At 41.5% G+C, this 18,331-nt stretch overlaps 1 protein-coding gene across 1 annotated transcript; it reads right to left on the bottom strand.

The window, feature by feature from the left end:
* Window positions 1-17,027: 17,027 nt before the first annotated feature.
* On the bottom strand, window positions 17,028-17,749 carry LOC136454484 (transcriptional corepressor LEUNIG-like). The gene is made up of 4 exons (XM_066454895.1): window positions 17,555-17,749; window positions 17,375-17,463; window positions 17,186-17,273; window positions 17,028-17,111 (listed from the first exon to the last, which is right to left on the bottom strand). The coding sequence occupies exons 1-4, from the start codon at window positions 17,600-17,602 to the stop codon at window positions 17,028-17,030; spliced, it is 309 nt and encodes a 102-aa protein (XP_066310992.1). The 5' UTR covers window positions 17,603-17,749.
* Window positions 17,750-18,331: the final 582 nt, after the last annotated feature.

The raw sequence follows: 18,331 nt of genomic DNA, 5'->3' as shown, positions 1-18,331 counted from the left end.
GTTGCAAGGTAGATAGAAAAAGCACTTCGGGGACATGTCAATTCCTTGGACGGTCCCTAGTGTCTTGGAGTTCAAAGAAGCAAAATTGTGTAGCCCTTTCCACCGCCGAGGCCGAGTATGTTGCAGCCGGTGCATGTTGTGCTCAACTACTTTGGATGAGGCAAACCCTTCGTGATTTTGGATGTCAATTCACCAAAATCCCACTCTTGTGTGACAATGAAAGTGCCATAAAGCTTGCAAACAATCCCATAAGCCACTCAAGAACCAAACATATAGACATCCGACATCACTTCCTGAGAGACCACAAAACCAAAGGAGATATCGAAATTCGTCATGTGAGCACCGAAAAACAACTAGCCGATATCTTCACTAAGCCTCTCGATGAGTCAAGGTTTTGTGCTTTGCGAAGTGAGCTAAATATACTTGATTCTCGTAACATGGTTTGAAATGTGGCACACCTCGGTTTGACAACCTAGCGACATAGGAAAATGATTTAAAAGGACATTATATTGTGTTTCAAAACCATTTCAAAAGGCCAACTAAGTGTCATGACCATTGTCTATATTGTTGATTGCTTACTGGTCATGATATTTAGGTAATATATATCCACATCTGAGGTAAAGGAGGTCATAAAGTTTCAGCGTAATCCCTGCAAAATTGGTAGGGCGGCAGTGCTGCCCATAATGGCCGACAGTGCCGCCCTCTGAAAACTAGGCCATTTTCTGCCAATTTTGACTGGATTGCGGGGCCTGTTTTCTTCTATCTATTCCATTCTCTGGCCCCCGACCCAACTCTTTCCTTCTCTCCCAGCCGACACCGATGCCCGTGCTTCTCTCTCTTTCTCTCTCAAGCACGCTCTGTCGCCGTTCCTTGCGGTCTGCCACCCCGACAGTGCCGCCCCTATAGCCGGCCAAGTCTCCTCGTCACTGGCCCCCTATAGGAAGCTCCTGGCTGAGCCCTTTCTCCTCTTCTCCCTCCATTCCATCATTTTGGAAGCAAGGTGAAACCCTAACCCCATTCAATCTATGCAATGTGAAAGTTTTAGTCATGGATTCTTGTTTCTAGGGGGAGTATGAAGGGTTTAGAAAGGTTTTTGATGAGTAAATCGAAATGATTTTGAATTTCACCGGTTGGATGATTTTGGGGAGAGCGGCAATGCCGCCCATGGGACCATTAATGGTACCCCTAGCAGATTCTAACTGCTATACTCGATCTCATTAATCTGATGAAGTTCAGAATGAATTTGATTCATTTATCAAAAATTGTTTCTAAAGTTTTTCACACTCAATCTTTCAAATCCATGACTAGGGTTTCATATATTTTTTTCGTTTAGACTGTGATTATGAAATTGTGATGATGGATAGACACTATTGGAAGTAGAATTTAACCAGAACGAGAAAGTTAAAAATGAACTAGAGAAGCAACTGAGGGCGGCAATGCCAGCCTTAGGGGGCGGCAGTGCCGCCCTATCATGCTGATTCCAAATCCAACAAAGCTTCCTATGTCATTTTTAAAATTCTTTTTCTTGTTAAAACCTGCTTACAACTATTTCTAACTCATTATCTTATACAGTTTCTTATCAAGTCTCATTTAATTACATACATGGACTGAGGAAAAAGGAAGGTGATGTCAACTAAGCAAAAGGTCAAGAGAGGCAGGGGACAGGCAAGCTATATTCCTAGTGACAGAAATCTTGATGAAGACATTGCTGAAGAAGAAAGAATTCAGAGGATGAGAATGACCATTCATGTATGGACTAATTCTCCTCTGCACATTTTAGAGTTTGATAGCAGTTACATGAGAGAAAACACTGATGGGTTCAACCTCAATCCTCCCTAAAACAGTGACATCATACAGTTCTTGATTATTTCATGAGTTGGAAGAAGATAGGTGAAGCTAGAGAGATTGATCCTTACTCCTCTAATAGGTCTAGTGGCATCGATTATAGATTCTGGAATGCTTTCCAATCTGATTTTTATGCCACAGCCATCCTGTCTAAGCCAAAGGGCAAGATTAGCAAGATGCGGTACATTGATTTTGGTGACTTGGAGAGTAGGGATGATCATGGGTTTGCTGTAGCCATCAAGACCTATGACCGCTTTGAGATGACAGATATCATGAGTTTCAGGCATGATTGGAACAGGGAGATTCTTGCACAGTTCCATGCCACTTACTATTGGAACAGGGAAGTGGATGAGCTTCATTGGATGACTGATGGGCGACATTATCGCATTGATTTTGTCACCTTTTGTCGTATTCTTGGTTTTGGACACATCCATAGGGGATATGAGAGGATTCATAATGAACGTCATCTTGAGCCAATGGAAGTAAGCTTCATGTGGGAGAATCAAAATCTTGTAGTTCCTGATTGGTCAAGGACCAAGCTCAAGAGCTTCTATTACATTATGAACAATCTTTTCAGGATCACTCTTAATCCCAAAGACAATGCAACAGATTTGAATAGCTACATCACTAATGTATTGTCTAGATTTCCCAGTAGTGAAAAATTTAATGTTCCAAGGTTTATTTGGGTTGAGCTAGCATATGCCATGGATGATGGGAGGAGATCTTTGCCCTATGCTCCTTACCTCATGTTTGTGATTGAGAGAGTGACTGACATGTGGTTCCCTAAGGATTGTGAGCACACTGTTTACAAGATCAAAAAGACCCATGGTGGCTTAGGGGGACTTGGGTCAGCTACTCAGTGCACTTGTTCTGGAGGACATGGAGATAGTGGGGCAGCAGGCTTTCACTCTTCTGGAGCTGCACATAAAGATATTTCTGAGCCGTCCAGGGCTAGGGAACAAAAGAAGAAGTCAAAGTGGGGGAAGATGAGTGCATGGATGAAGGCAATCTTTACTCATTGTGCATATGCTTCACAAACTGCTTATGAGGATAGAATGGAAAACAGGGAAGCAGTGAGGCATGCTAGGGAGATGGTGGGGCTGCCACCCCTTCCACCAGTGCTATCTCCACCTCAGTTTCCTAACTTGCCTCGTCTTTCTTCCTCTGATGAGGAGCAGGATCAGCCATATGAGCACCATTATGAACAGCCAGATGATTAGCAGTATGGGCACTCATATGAGTCATTCAGTCAATACTATGGGTACCCACAGGGGCATCATTTTGAGCAGCCCCAAAGGCAGCAGGACCTTGGTGCAGAGATTCACTCCACAGAGGCCGATCCACAGGTTCAGGCAGCCTTGTTTCGCACATATTCCAGGAGACCACGTCCTTCGATGGATCATCCAGGTCCTTCTACTTCAGTTGGGGCATCTCCTCCGTGACGTTCAGCACGCTTCACTTCACACACCCATGTCGCAGGACGTGCCCGTGTTGACTCCGATAGTGACGAGTGACTTTTCTTCTTTTTCTTTCTTTTTGGTACTTGATGCCAAAGGGAGAGAAAATTAGAGGGGTCAACAAATTTTCGATGCCATGAGTTCTCTGCAGCTACGCTTTATGTCCAGATCCTATAAGAGTAGTTGTTAGGTTGTGAGTTTGAGAGTCGTTCAAAACTCTATTTTATGAAATAAGCTACTTTATGACTTAATTTGCTTCGAATATGGACATATATTCATGGTTACTGTTTTAGCTTGTCATATTCTGAGTTTAGATTGTTTTATATTCATATAATCTGCTGTAGGAACCTGATTGCTACCTGACCGATATAGTCAGGACGGCAGTGCCGCTCTCTGAGGCTGGCAGTGCCGCCCTGTGCTATATCAGCCAGGGTCTTGTGTGCTTGAACTGATATAACTTGTCATATGCATCACGTTTATTCCTGTGATACCTTGTTCAGCACCCCACAGCAGGCATGGATGTAGGGAGAGGTTCCTATCACACCTAAAATATGAATCGTGGCCTTTCATGCCAAATTGAGAATTCAAATCTCTATTCACATATTTAGGGGGGGGCTCCTACATCCATGGTTCAAAAATCTCAGTTTAGATTTCATATCTTTTGAAAGCTCTAATTGGGTTGTCATCAATCACCAAAAAGGGGGAGATTGTAAGTGCAATCAAGTCCTATTTTGGGTTTTGACATTGATGACCACCAAATTAGAGGACTAATGAGATTTATCAAGATGACAAGTAGGGAATCAAAAAATGAGGATGATGTACAGGTTGCAGGTGTCCTAATTATAAAAGGTGGCTAGACCCAGCTCAAATGAGGTTTAAATTCTTTTATGTTTTGAAATTGAGTTTAGGAAAAGCCATAATATTAAGAGGGATTTTAGGACAGTTGGTCAACTATTGAACCAGATGCTCAAATTCTCAGATTTATATCCTCTCTCCTAGTCAAAACAGTCAGCCAAATTTCACCTCAACTTACCTGTTTTGGCTAGGGCGGCAGTGCCGCCCTGTTAAGAGCGGCAGTGCCGCCCTTAACTGACCGTTGGACCCAAGGGGTATTTATACCCTTCAGGCCCAGCCCACAACGGTAATCTTCTTCACTCAGTCATTCTGCTCGAAACAGAACAGAACCAAAGCTCACCCTCTCTCCACCATTGTTGCTCCTCCATCCCTTAAGCAAATCCTTGATTCCAACCATCAAAACTTGAGAGAAAAGGCAGCAAAACTCGATTAGAGAGCAGATTCACTGATTCCCAAAGTCTAAGAGCATTTGGTTCATGTTTGGCCGACAGTTCTAGGGTTTGTTACTCTTGGAGCTTGCTCCTAGCCGGCTAGGCGTCGCCCTTGGTCTTGCCAACTCATGTGGCAGCCTTAGGAGATTTGTAACCTCATTCTCAGAGTTAAGAAATCACCTCACTTCAAGAGTTCATTCTCTTGATTTGAGAACGAGGGTAAGGCAAGCCTTAGTGGCAAGCCCAAGTCTTTTGTGGCTTCCTCAACAACGTGGACCTAGGCAAACCTTTGTGGTGAGCTGAACCATGGGATAAATCTTATGTCTCGCGTGCTTCATCTTGTTTACTTACTGGTTTAGCTCTTTGGTAGCTGGTGTTAGGGTTTGGTTGCTCGATTCACTCTTGTGTGGAGTTTCTATGGTATTCAGTCTTCGAACTGGATCTTATCTTTATATTGCAGGATTAAGCAGCTAGTGGGGCCAGGTTCATCTCTGTAAAATCTCAGCTGTGTTAGATTTATTTTCCAAGAGCGCCAGTGCCGCCCTCGGTTCTGACCGAGTTTTTGAGTTGAATTTTTACAGGCCTATTCACCCCCCTCTAGGCCTCCTTTATCTTCCTGTAGATCCTACACCCCCTCTTGCGCCTTTCGATAACCACTAACAAACTAGAAAAATCTAGTTACTTAGCCAAGACCAGAGCCATGTAGTCATCATGGTTGTACTGTAAATCCTAGGTGGCCGTTTTAAGATTAAGTCCTTATGGAGGGCAGACTAGAGCACCCAAAAGGCCCAATGCTCTATCCCCTTTCTGTCCATGTTGCTCAGAAGCATAATTTTAACTACTGATTTCCATAAGTCATTAATCAAAATTAACATTATAACATTTGGTGATTGCAAGCTAAGCAAAGCTACTCATATGCATGAACCCAGGGTAACAAGGAACAAGGTACAAAAATTCTAGGTAAAGTCCTTAGGGGTTTACCATATTAGACACATGCATATGAAAGTGATTATAAAATTATTAGGTTACAAAGGAACTCATGTTACACTTGCCTCCAATTATTCGCTCAAACTTCTCCATCTTTTGCTTTTGGTTCATCCTTGAGTAGCTTCACTTCTATTGAGCGCAACATCCGGCACAAGCACAAATATTAAACCTAAAAACAGTACACCATGAATTACAAAAACAAGATAAAAATGATTCAAGCGCGAACGGCGTGGTCCTAGGATCGCGTGAGCGCAAAAAGCAACTAAAACGGAGCTAGCGTTAAAAAGTTATAAACTTTTGAAATTTAAAGGGTCAAATGTAAGTTTATTAGTTTAAAGATAGTAATTCAAAATATATCAAAAGGCTTGATGAACAGTGACAACTGAAAGTTCATGAGCGATTGCTTGGAATGCAAGGTCATAGATGATAACGGAGATATGATTATTTTATCATAGATTGGCAAGGGAATATTACAAGGCACAAGAACATAGAAATTAAACAGGATAAATGATAGGGTTTAGATTGGTAGAGATATTTATCGAAATATTGGGATTATATTTATGGAGAAAAAGGATGCGTACATATGACATTAGCGGCAAATAAACATGCACATAGCCAACGTGAGATGTATTGGAAGGATATATGTATTAGCATGTTGATGTCAGCATGGAGACAAGCCGCACGCAAGGTTATGCATCAAGGATACTAGATTTTGTTTGGACTTCTGGCAACAAAGAGACTTTGGTACACATCAATGATGGCTCTGACAAATTTGATAGAAAGATATAGAGCCGCTAACAGTTTTGTGGATAGAATGTCAAAAAGAACTGAGCAGATGATAGCTAATGAATCCTGTCATTTGGACTTCGGTTATCAGGTCATTTCTGTACTGGACTATTGATCGAAACAAGACTCAGGCTGCTAGTACGTTCCAGTTCCAGAGCCCCCTATAATGGCCGGCTCTAATCAGAAAACATCATACGGAAGATTATTGGTAGTAGAGGATGCTTCTCACCAGCCGAAATGAACGATGGTACATATGATGTGAACGGCAGCAAGGAAGAACAGTCGACGCTGCATTACCCATCAAGAGACGATTTCCCATGCATGTGCGGAGGTAGCTTCAGGCAATTGGACAATCAGAAAGTTAAATAGATGAAATGAATTTAGTGAGATGATAGACAGCAAAGCACAACCTCACCGGCCGGGGAACAGCATCAGCACGAGCAGCGTCACAGGGCATAGAGAAGAATGAAGTGGTTGGCTAAAGAAGTAGGAGAGGGTGGGGGTTCACTGGGCTGCTTTTTATAGAGCTTGGAAGAGAGAAGTAGAAGGGTTAGGGAATGCATGCGACATGAATATCGAAGGTTGTGGAGCAGTGTGTTAATGCCACTAGGATGATCGTTCACATTTCTTATGATTGGAATTGAAGGAGAAGTGAGTGCTGGTTCCATTCTGCTCATGAGTGGTCGTGATGCTCTTTGATTGTCCACTTGCGAGAGAGCATGCATGGTTATGCCATGCACAACGGGAGCAAAATAGCATAGTGACTGATGCCTTCTTGGAGTGGACTATTGCAAAATAAAACATTATATAAACAAAAGAGAGTTTTGCGTCAACTTGTCGAGGATGATGACGGATGCATGCACGAACTGGTGGTGATAAGAGGACACGGCGTGCCGGATCATGGTGAGGAACATCTGTGGAGTCTGGGCTCCTTTATAGCAGTCAGGGAGATGTGTAGGAGTTGATCAAGGAGTTAACGGTTAAGTGATAGATAATGGTCACGTTTCCATTCTAGCCACTATGGCAGCAGTTACATATCTCTGATGATTGAAATTGATTGAGGGATAATAATTGGAGCTTCCGTTTTGCTAGTCGCTGGGCACTGGTGGGATTGCAAGGACAAGTAAGCCGGCAACTAGTACTACTGACGAGCACCTCTGTGATTTGAATGAGTTGCAGGACGACGGCTGCCATGAAGGAGGTTGACGCTACCACAAAGGAAATGGCTAGCACAAAGGAAATAAACAAGTAATCATGCAAGCAATTATTGGGCTGATTAAGGCCCTGTTCGGCTTACCCCATATTCGACTTGTTCGGCTTCTTTTTTCAGCCGGAACAGTATTTTTCTCTCACAACAATTCAGCCGTAACAGTGTTTTTAGCCAGTTTCAGCCAAGTTTCAGACCAGCGAACAGGGCCTAAGAATGTGAGTGGCCTGTTGATTCTTTCATGATTGAGAATAATAAATCACATGCAAAGGATTAAGTATATAGACCAAGGAAATATATATGAGGAGAAGAGAAAGGAAATTGAGTTTACGATTAAAGGACACGATTTCTTTTAAGGACGAAAAGTGATGACGTCATGAGAAATTGAGAAACATGATGGATGAACAGAGATTTGGCAACAGATATGTTTTTGTAAGCTCTCTTTAAAATCTCATTTTACAAACCATTTTAAACTGCATTTCAAAATAGTTTTTAGAATTCATTTTGAAGTCAGTTTTGAAAGCCAAAATAAAGAAATTTTGGAACCTTTTTCAAATATGATTTGCTTATAATATTCAAGCTTATTTTTGAAATATGTTTTTGAACTAGTTCTTTTAGGCACTTTTAACATAATTTGAAATCCATTTAAATTATTCTTTCAAGGACTTTTAAAACTCAAACATTATTTTTTAATAAATAGAGCAAAACCTATTCGAGGCTTTATCGAATTTTCTAAATTCATTTTCCACACAAGAAAATTTATGCAAGGGCATGAAATGCAACAAACAAGCTATATTAATTTATAAAAGTTTTATAAATTTATTTTCTTTTGTCCACTAGATCGACAACAAACTAACTAAAACTTGGAAATTTTAGAAAAAATATTAAATCATATATTTTATTAAGTGCTTTCTATTCACATCCCAAAATGAAAATTTTGGGGTGTGACAGGGGAGCTAGGACTTGCCTTTGTCGTTTTCACCTTTCGGCAGGTCTACGGAATCTAGGTCCTCGTCCTCTTGACGGTCATCATCGTCTGCTGGGTGTACCGATCGAAATAAGACTACCTACAAACATAAAAGAAAAGGGCAAAAGCAATCATAGAACAATATGGTGGCACTAGGTGCAATTGATTTAGCTAGATTTTAGATGAATTTTAGAGGTGGTTTCATGTGAAAAGGAGTTCGGGTGCAAAAGTTATATATTTTAGAAGTTTATTCTATAGCTATTTAACTAGGTAGAAATTTATATGCATTTCCTTGTGCATGAAAATATGTGCAAACTACATGATTAAATTCCTTAATGCATTTAGTTTATTTACAAATTTCTAGGAATTTTTCTAAGCTAGGAAGATGTATTTTTAGCTCTCTGTGTACACTAGCCGGGTGTACCTAGCATTTTCCATCATGTAACCCGCACTGTGTGTGTGTGGTGTGTGTGTGGGTGGGTGACAGGTGGGCCATCCTGCCATGTCAGCAAAGATGGAGACAGCGGTGTTATGGCCATGGGCCCACGTGTTAGCAGAAGATGGAGAGAGAGGCAGGGAGACGGACGGGGCTAACGGTAATGGCAACGCATTCCGTGTCTGGTCCCGTATGGCAAAGACAGAGAAGGGGGAGGAGAAGAGATGGCGACGGACGGAGGTGGCCACCGTGATGCCAGAATAGGGGAAGGAGGCCCGAGCTCGCCGGGGCTGGTTAAGCTGGCGGCGTCGGTCCTTGGTGGTGACTGGTGATGGGTGGACTGTGCTCACGGAGTCATGCCGTAGTCAATGGCGGGGTTGCCGTCAGCAACGGGTGCCTGCGGTGGCCGTGGCAGCTCACCGGAGAAGACGCGGCAGCGCTGCGGCGTGAACTTGGCCTTACGAGCCCCAACCGCTGTAATCGATAGCATGTGCGTGAGTACGGGTGAGTGGTGAGTGTAGTGGGAGTGGTGTAGTGCCCTAGGTGACCTCGCCGGTGATGGCCGACGACCATGGCAGCTCAGCGGAGCAGGGTGCATGGTGGTAGCACAACATAGAGAGGATTACGACCTAGTAGCTAGCAAAGGAGATAGAGGAGGGGCTCTAGAACTCACCGGTCACTCCAATCGGCGAAGGACGCAGCGGGGAAGGAGAAGAGGGGGGGGCGGCACCAATGGCGCCGGCGAACCCCGAATTGGGGGAAATTGGAAAAAGGTGGAAAGGAGGAGGAGAGAGAGGAAATAGAGGGGGACATGGTGTGTCCCGCCCTCGGTGGAGCTGATGGTGCAGAGGGCGAGGTGAGAGCATCGCTATCCGGGTGTATTTATAGGCCGGTGTTGGCGGCCCTTAACAATCAAACCCGACCACCAAATATGATATAAAAGAGGAGAAATTAGCAATCTTAAACATATATGCATTTACTATTGACCTATTTTCACATGTATTTGGAGGTTATTATTTTGGAGGACATAAACACAAATGCATGGGAAATTTCACCGAAAGGTGCTTTCCGACTCTGATTTGCGCAAAGGAATAATAGAAACGCCCAGCAACTTTCATCATCCAGGCGAAGTACCATCCGAGGAGCAACCCAAGACCAGCCCATAGCCCACCACACGAAGGCGGTGGCAAGGGGGCTTGGTCAGGGGGTGGCTGACCCCTAGGGGCGGCCGACCCCCCTCCGGTACCTCTCGACCATCCCTTTGATAGGCGGTGGCATGTGAGCATGCTGAGGTGGTGGAGACCGGGACTTCGTGCCAGGAATAGCCACAACACCGCCCTTGCTCCCTGTATAAATATAGGGGCACCCCTCTCTACAAAACACACTACACATTGAGCTCACCTCACTCTCTCTAGTTCTCTTTTACCTTTTAGTTGTATTAGAGCAAGGCGAAGCAACTTTGGAGAGCTTGGCTCCTTGGAAGAAGAGACCTTTGGGTATGAATGGAAATATGAGTTCTTACAAAGCTATGCTCTCATATTATAATTATAGTCATACTTATGAACTAGAGTATAGTTATTGTGTTATGATCTTGATATATGAACTAGTCTATTGTTTGTATGTCATGAAAGTAGCATACTTAACTTTATGCTTAACCACTCATATAACTTATATAATCGAGATTAGAGCTAAGTTGAGGTGGCGGTTCATTGTGCTTTCGGGTGTGCCCAAGTCCTATACCTGTCGATCCGTAGGGTCAGGGACCTGGGGGGATTTAGGTAGTTTCTGTATACGCAAGCGTGGTGTTTAGGTAAGGAGAGATAGGTGAATACATTGTCCCTCTCCATGGTTGAGGTGGTAGGCGGCAGGTGGTGATAGCCATATCCGTCCCTTATAATCCCCCACGTTCGTTTGGGGTGTAGGAGTCTAAATTGTCACATGAGGTTGCTGGCAAACCAGTGCTCGGTGGCCTCCCGACCTGCTTCACACTTAGCCCTAAAACTAATTATGTAATTTGTATGATCATTAACTAATATTTGTATGACTATACTATACCATTGCCTGCTCGACTTATGATTATTCTTTCTCTTTATTTTATCCTTTGAGGAATGCCAAGTGTGTGTCCACTATCTTGAAATCACCGTTCTTACCCCTGTTATAAACATTAGTGTACTTGCAAGCATTATTATCCAAGTTCATATCCATACTAGACTCTTAATCAAATGCCTTCCTTTGGGAAAATATAAATAATGATACACTGAATACTTCCAGGTGAAATGCTACAATGAAGCTCTATGCGTTTGCAGATAAATATCTAAAATTATTAAGGAACTATCAAGGTTATTACTTAGTGGCATTGCTAATTTCTAGTGATGTTGCTAAGTAATACCAATGAGCACTTCTGGCGCCGTTGCTGGGAATGCAAACCTAGTGGCTACGCTAAGAAGTACCAACAACAGGCTAAGTTGGTTCCCGGTGGCGAGATATTTCTCGTGGCTGCTCTTATCCTCCATGCACGCTCGTGGTTAACCTTGTTAGGTCAGTTCGTCGTAGTGTCTGATTGCCCATGCGCGCAGTGAAGTGCCTTGGTGGCTACTTCGATGGCTCGGCGCGAAGACAACCATGGTGTCGATGCTGACGAGTTCACAGTGAGGGAGGAGAGGGGAGAAGAGGAGAGAAGAGGAGCGCCGTGGGGTCCCGAGGTCTTATCGTGTCGCTGTTTACCTTCGCTGTCACCAAGGTGGAGCGGGGCTAGGCGTTGACGCATGGGCTGTGCCGTGTACAGCTACCGCCCGCAAGGTAGGCGAAGGAGATGATAGGTGGGGCCCAAGCGTCGGTGAGAGAGAGGGAGAGAAGGAAAGGCGCGGGTGAGACTGGGCCAAGCGTTGGGCTTCGGCTGCTGCTGCACTTGTTGGGCCAGCCCATGCGGGAGAAGGGAAAGAAGAAGAGAAGTGGAGTGGGCTGCTGTGGGCCGAAAGGGGAGAGGGGAAGAGAATGAGCCCGTGAGGTTTTTATTTATTTCTATTTTCTTTTCTTTTTCCTAGCCTTCATATGCATTGTTTGAATTAGTTTTTGAATTCAAATTTGAAATGCAAATATGTAGTGAGTACCACCATATGTCCAGCAAGTCAAGCAAACATTCACACATAATGTTTTATTTCCTACGTTGGTCTATTTATACTATGAATATCACCTAGGTTAGTTATATATTCTAGTTCCTATCACTACTACAGATTGACCAATCACCAACTCATTTATCACCACTGGTATCATTAAAAATGATGGTGATAGCTATCACCAATGGTTCGTATGCCGCCTCGCCATATGAACCAACGGTGAAGACATTTTTACCGCCAGCTTGTTGTATGATACAATAGTGATAACCATGCTGCAATATAAATAAATTTATAACTTTTTCAAATAAAGTCAGATGAAAACAAACTTTATATCAAAGTTGTAGATCTCGACGCAATCGACAACTTTGCAGTTGATAACTTTTTTATTTGAAGCCATGTATGGTCCCAGAATTTTGTTTGAAGTGTTTAATTTCTAAAATTCAATTTTTTTGAATTGTACAAACGGCCCTAGATGAAAAAACGACTAAAACCAAAGTTGTAGATCTCGATGAGATATACAACTTTTTAGTTGACAACTATTTCATTAGAAATCATTTATAGTCCCAAATTTGTATCTGAAGTTTTAAAATTTTAAAAAACCAAAATTTTTAAATAACCTCGGATCCAAATCGACCGAAACCAAAGTTATCGATCTCGATGAGAACAACAACTTTGTAATTGACGAGTTTTTCATTTGAAATCATTTGAGGTCCCAAAAGTCCGGCTGAAGTTTTGACGTTTTGAAATTCAAATTTGTTAAATGACCTTGGATGGTGAAACAACCAAAATCAAAGTTGTAGATCTCGATTAGAACAATAAATTTGTAGTTTATGACTTTTTTTATCTAAAGCCATTTAGGGTTCTAAATATTCATTTTAAATCCTAAAAAGTAAATACTAGGGGAATAGATATGCTATACAGAGACAAGTGACTTAGGGGTGGAGTGGTTAGAGGAGCAAAGGACAAAGGTCTCAGGTTCGAATCCTAGCATCGTGTTCCATGGAAAATAGCGTGGAGTTAGAGCTGGAGCAACTTCCTGGTACCATGAAGCTAGAGCTAGTGAGGGCTTCCTAGGATTGAAATGATTTTTTGCTATTTTTGGCCTATTTTTGGAAATTTTTGAAAATTGAAATCACTGCCGACAACTTACTACCGAGACCGAAAAACGCTAGTGATGGGCATTACGAACCGCTTGTGGTTGGTCAATCTGTAGTAGTGTATGCAAAGTTTTAAAAAGTTCAAAATTTTAGTGATTTTTAAACTAGGACAAATTTCAGGGTGTTACAGCGGCTGGTGTTATCAACCGCTATTGGTATAAATTAATGCACACAGAATAATCCGCAAGCGCACGGATATCTTTGATGAAAAGGTCCTCCTTGGCGGTTTTCTGATTAAATCCTGCTGAAAACATAGATTCACCAAAACTCATGGAATTTGTTAGTTAAAACCCCTAAGTCTATAGTGGTGATCCATTTTAGCCATTTATTCAAGTTATATTGATGGTTTGTGATGAATGTTAACTGCCATCAACAAGTTCCCCCACACTTAGGCTTTTACTCGGCCTCAATAAAAGGATGAATTACTTAAGACATAACTTTGGGACAAGACATCAACATAAAATCATTCCTAGTCATACATACACTATAGTATTCAAAGTGTCTACCATGAAACTTTGGGTGGTTGAAGAATAGAACAGCTTGAAGTAGATCGCCATCTTCCTTCAGTCAACTCAATTGGAGAAATATTTTGAGATTTTGAAAACAAAACATAGCTTACCTTCTCCTCATGTAGTACTCTCGAATCACTCAATATGTAGTATTTTTGGATCCTCACCAAGGCATTACTGACTTTTCCTTCTTTTTGCCTACTTCTAAAAGCTTATGTGGAGCTCAGGTCGGGATAAATATGAGAACATACTTGCGTTGCATATATTGTAAAGTCAAAACAAGGATCAAGGAGAAAAATGCCATACTCTTAGATCAAGATGTGTATGTGTGTGGATATGTATATGGTGGCTAACTTAATTCTACTATGCTCCTTGAAACATATCTCTCTTGTTTGAAACTTGAAAATACTTTGTCAGAAAATTTGGGCTATCTTATTCATCTCTATTTTTTTAGGCGGGCATCTGAGTACCCATTGTTTTAGATATCCTGGACACTTGTCCATTTTTTTCAATACTTTTTCTTTTCTTCTCTTCTTTTTTTTGAATAACTTTTGCATAGCCTATGCCTCTTTTTTCTATAATTGAAACTTTTCAAGAGAGACATTTACAAGAACTTGGAGCATTTATCCTAACAAACTTATTTTTATGTCTATTCCTAGTGTAGTAGTAGAACATTTTAGGGTGGATGGAAAACATATTACTGCGTACCCCCAGTGTAGGAGCAGCACATATATGTGGAGTGTACGTGATCTTGATCTTCAGAGCATGATAAGTTTCTCAACAAGGGTCACCAGGTTTGACCAAACTCAACATAATAGCAAGTAGTATATGTAGAAGGTTCTCCTAATTTATATATCATATTTGGCTTTGGTGGGATGTTGCTTACCACAAAGGAGAGATGTAGCTATTCATTTTACTTTTTGAAATAAAATTCTCCAATAACAAGACATCGAGAATCAAGTTCTCATTATTCTACTATATCTTATTCCACAACAACTTAAGTAACATGTGGTCCCTAATAATAAGTTACCAATAGTAGCAAGACTTCCACAACAACTTAAGTAACATGTAAAAATAGATCATATGGGACGCAAACCTAACCTTGGATGAAGCACGAGGCGGGGCGGAGCTAGGCTAGGCTGGCCGACCCAAGTAGGAGGCTGGACGGCCCACTCTCGGGCATGTTTTGGTCCAACTTTAGTGAGCGTGGTTTTTGGTCTATTGCTTTCTGAATTTCATGATTTTTGCGATCGAATTCTGTCTTGTTGTCGCGATGTGTCTCCCCCACACTTATTTTCCTGTATACCATTTATTCACAACATGTAGAGACAAAACACATATCCAAAAGAAATAGAGAGCAGATAATAATAATAATAATAATAATAATAATAATAATAATAATAATAATAATAATAATAATAATAATAATAATAATAAGACTCCATCATAAGGCACTTTATTACACAAACCAACATAAACACAAACTCCTTGCTAGCTAGCACAAACTTCAACATTCTAACAATCTGAGCTAGGTGAGTAATCTAAACATAATATCTTTAAACACATGACCTCAACACTCATGCCTTATTATCAACTACATAATTCTCACTTCCTCATCTTAGCAACAAAATGATTCAAAGTGTTTAAATCTTGTTGCATGCTCTTGCGATAAACGTGTTCTTCGTCGATCCTCTGTTCTAAGGTATAGATAACATCGCTTAGATCTTCAATCTTCTTCTCTAAGAGGGCAATGGTCATCCACAGATGCTTATCCTCGTTCTCTGGAACAGCTGATGATGCCTTCCTTTTCTTAGGGGGAACAACCTTGATCTGCTTTGGCATAGCCCGGACTCCATCAATGGTTGTACGTGGGTTGACCGACTTATATTTTGCACATGTAACGTCTCCAAACTTATTGGTCTTGACTCCATTCAGCACCTCGTGTCCCTTTGGAGGAAGGAGGTTCATCTCCTTCGTCACCTTGATCAGCTTCTGGACATCTAGACATGGCTCTTGTTGGTGTGGTTTGCCTTCAAGAAGTGGGTGTGGTGGCGGTGGAGCGATCACTGGATGGCGGATAGCTTGGGCAAAGTAAGACTGGCTTGAGCAAATGGGGATGATCTCTGGAGGAACGACGCTTAGCGCAAGCGCGTCGGGCTTATTGTTTAGACTAAAACCATAGGAGACGATCTCTTTGTTGACCATGGGGACTAGAGAGGAGGAGAGCTTTGCTACTGTTGGAGAGAGGAGGTTTTGATAGGATGTCTATGGAGGTAGGTAGGGGCTCATTTATATAGGGGGAACAACTTGCAGCAGGGGTCAAGATATATCCATTAGGGTCTCCTAATGAAAGAATATGCGAATGTGGCGAAAAACTGCGGGATTCTCACTACACCACAACACCAAGATTAGCGATGGACGGTCTGACACTAAAGTAGCTACAGCGACAGAAAATCTGACGCTAAAAAGTTATAGCGACAGACTTCTGCAGATGTTGTAAGTCCTGTCGCTGAAAATCTTTAGCGTCAGATAGTACTTTTAGCAACAGATAGTCCATTTCCCTGAATTTTTTTAGCGACAGATAGTCTGCTGCTACTCTTTAGTGACAGATGCTCTATTACTAGGCATATACCGACAGATCATCCAACAGTACATGTATTTATAGCGACAGATTGTTCTACAGGACAATATAAATATATATAAAAAATAAATACAATGAGAAAATATGTAGCACATATCATACCCAGATTCAAGCTTAAGGTCCATCACATAAAGATATAGAAACACATACATCACATGGAGATCAATACATATATAACATACAATCTTGTCTTGCACAGTACATCATCCAGATCAAAGATGTTCTAAACCCTTAATAGTTATGATCAAAAGGACACATGTCATAAGAGCACAAGAATGTGTATAAGGCAAACTTGCTTCCAATTATAACTTAGAGTGCAAGTGACTGGAAGCCTAGAAAAGGTGAAGAACTGTGAGAGGCCACCCTTTTAAGGTCAAATTGTTCCCCGCCTGATTAGAGCTTGCCAAGCATGAAAACGAAGATGGAAAAGTATGTTACAAACATAACAGTGCAGCCCTTGCGTTGTTCGAGAAAAAAAACAGTGCAGCCCTTAAAATCTCCATTAGACATGCAGACTGAAGAATATCCCAAGGTTATATTTTTATTTTGAATTCTACATTCAGAAGGGCTTTAGTTGTGAAAAAACAAGTGACTGTACTAAACAGAAGCATCAAATAACAAGAGAGTTCGATGTCAGACACCTGATGCTCCAAATAGTGATCCATCTGCACCTGCAGCTCTCAGGTTCAAAGCTACATTTGTTTCTGCCTTCATATCCTGATAGAAACTTCCCCCATCAATTACAGATATTAACAATAGAAGGATATAATATCTAAATATAAACTATCAACCTGTGTTGATCCCAGAAGTGGCTGGCTCCTGACCTGAGCTTGCAGTAATGAACCAGACATGCCACCAGCTGATCTATGGAAGATTTGCCTAATAACAGTTGGAAGAAAGACAAATCAAATTTGACAAAGGTTTGCACTAGATATGTCCTCACATGTAAATGCTACAGAATAAAATGGAGTGGACGGTACCCTAAAGCTAGAGATGATCTTGCAGGTGACTTTAGCATTGAGGTCGGGTTTGATTCCAGTAATGGGCCAATGCTTTCAGTGAGCCTTTGCTGCATTATAAATAAAACAGACCATTTTATATTCAGTGTACAAATTAGCAAATATTGAAGCAGCAGTGGATAATAAAATTGAGAAAAATACCTTCATAAAAGCCTCTTCTGAAATATCCCTCTGAACAGTAATTTTCATCCTATCCTCATATATCTTTGCAGATAAAGCACTTGCAGCTGTATCATTTTGTCGCACTGGAGGATCAATAGCAACAGTACCATTCTGGGCACTAGTTGTAAAGTGAGTGTTTTCACTGCGCTGCTGTTGCTTCTACTGCCGCCGTTGCTGCTGCTGCTCTTGCTGATGCTGTTGTGCATGCTTCTGTAGCAAGAGTTGCTGCATCTGGATCTGGTGCTGTGATTGTTGCTGCTACTCCCATGCTTTAATCGATTGTGTGGGCATAAATTTATACGCAATTTTAACTAGATGATAAATAGAATTACTAGCAAATAATATATAAGTAAGAAATATATGTTGAACATTATGATTACAAAAGTAACAATGTGGACATCCATTCCAATTTCTTTTGACTAGTCTATCTTTAACCATGTAATTAGGCACTTACAGGAGCTTGCTTCGAGGAACCAATGTCTTCTGCCATGGGTTCCAGTCCTCTATGGTCAGATACAACTCTACCACCATCCTGCACAATACAAGATCAATAAGAATGTCAGCAGATAATCACATTAGTCGAGCAAATAGAAGTGCAAAAGAAAATGAAAATACCTACACTTTGGTCTCATTTTCACCAAATTCTCTCTTAACTTTTATACCTAGAATGCTCCTCCTACAAAAATTGACGAGGGCCACACATCAGGATGACAAATAAAACCCAAAACGTAATGAGTACACTCACTCAGAGAGGGA

Source organism: Miscanthus floridulus, chromosome 5 (genome assembly GCF_019320115.1).
Source record: "Miscanthus floridulus cultivar M001 chromosome 5, ASM1932011v1, whole genome shotgun sequence".
Classification (NCBI taxonomy): domain Eukaryota; kingdom Viridiplantae; phylum Streptophyta; class Magnoliopsida; order Poales; family Poaceae; genus Miscanthus; species Miscanthus floridulus.
This window is presented reverse-complemented; position numbering and strand designations above follow the sequence as displayed.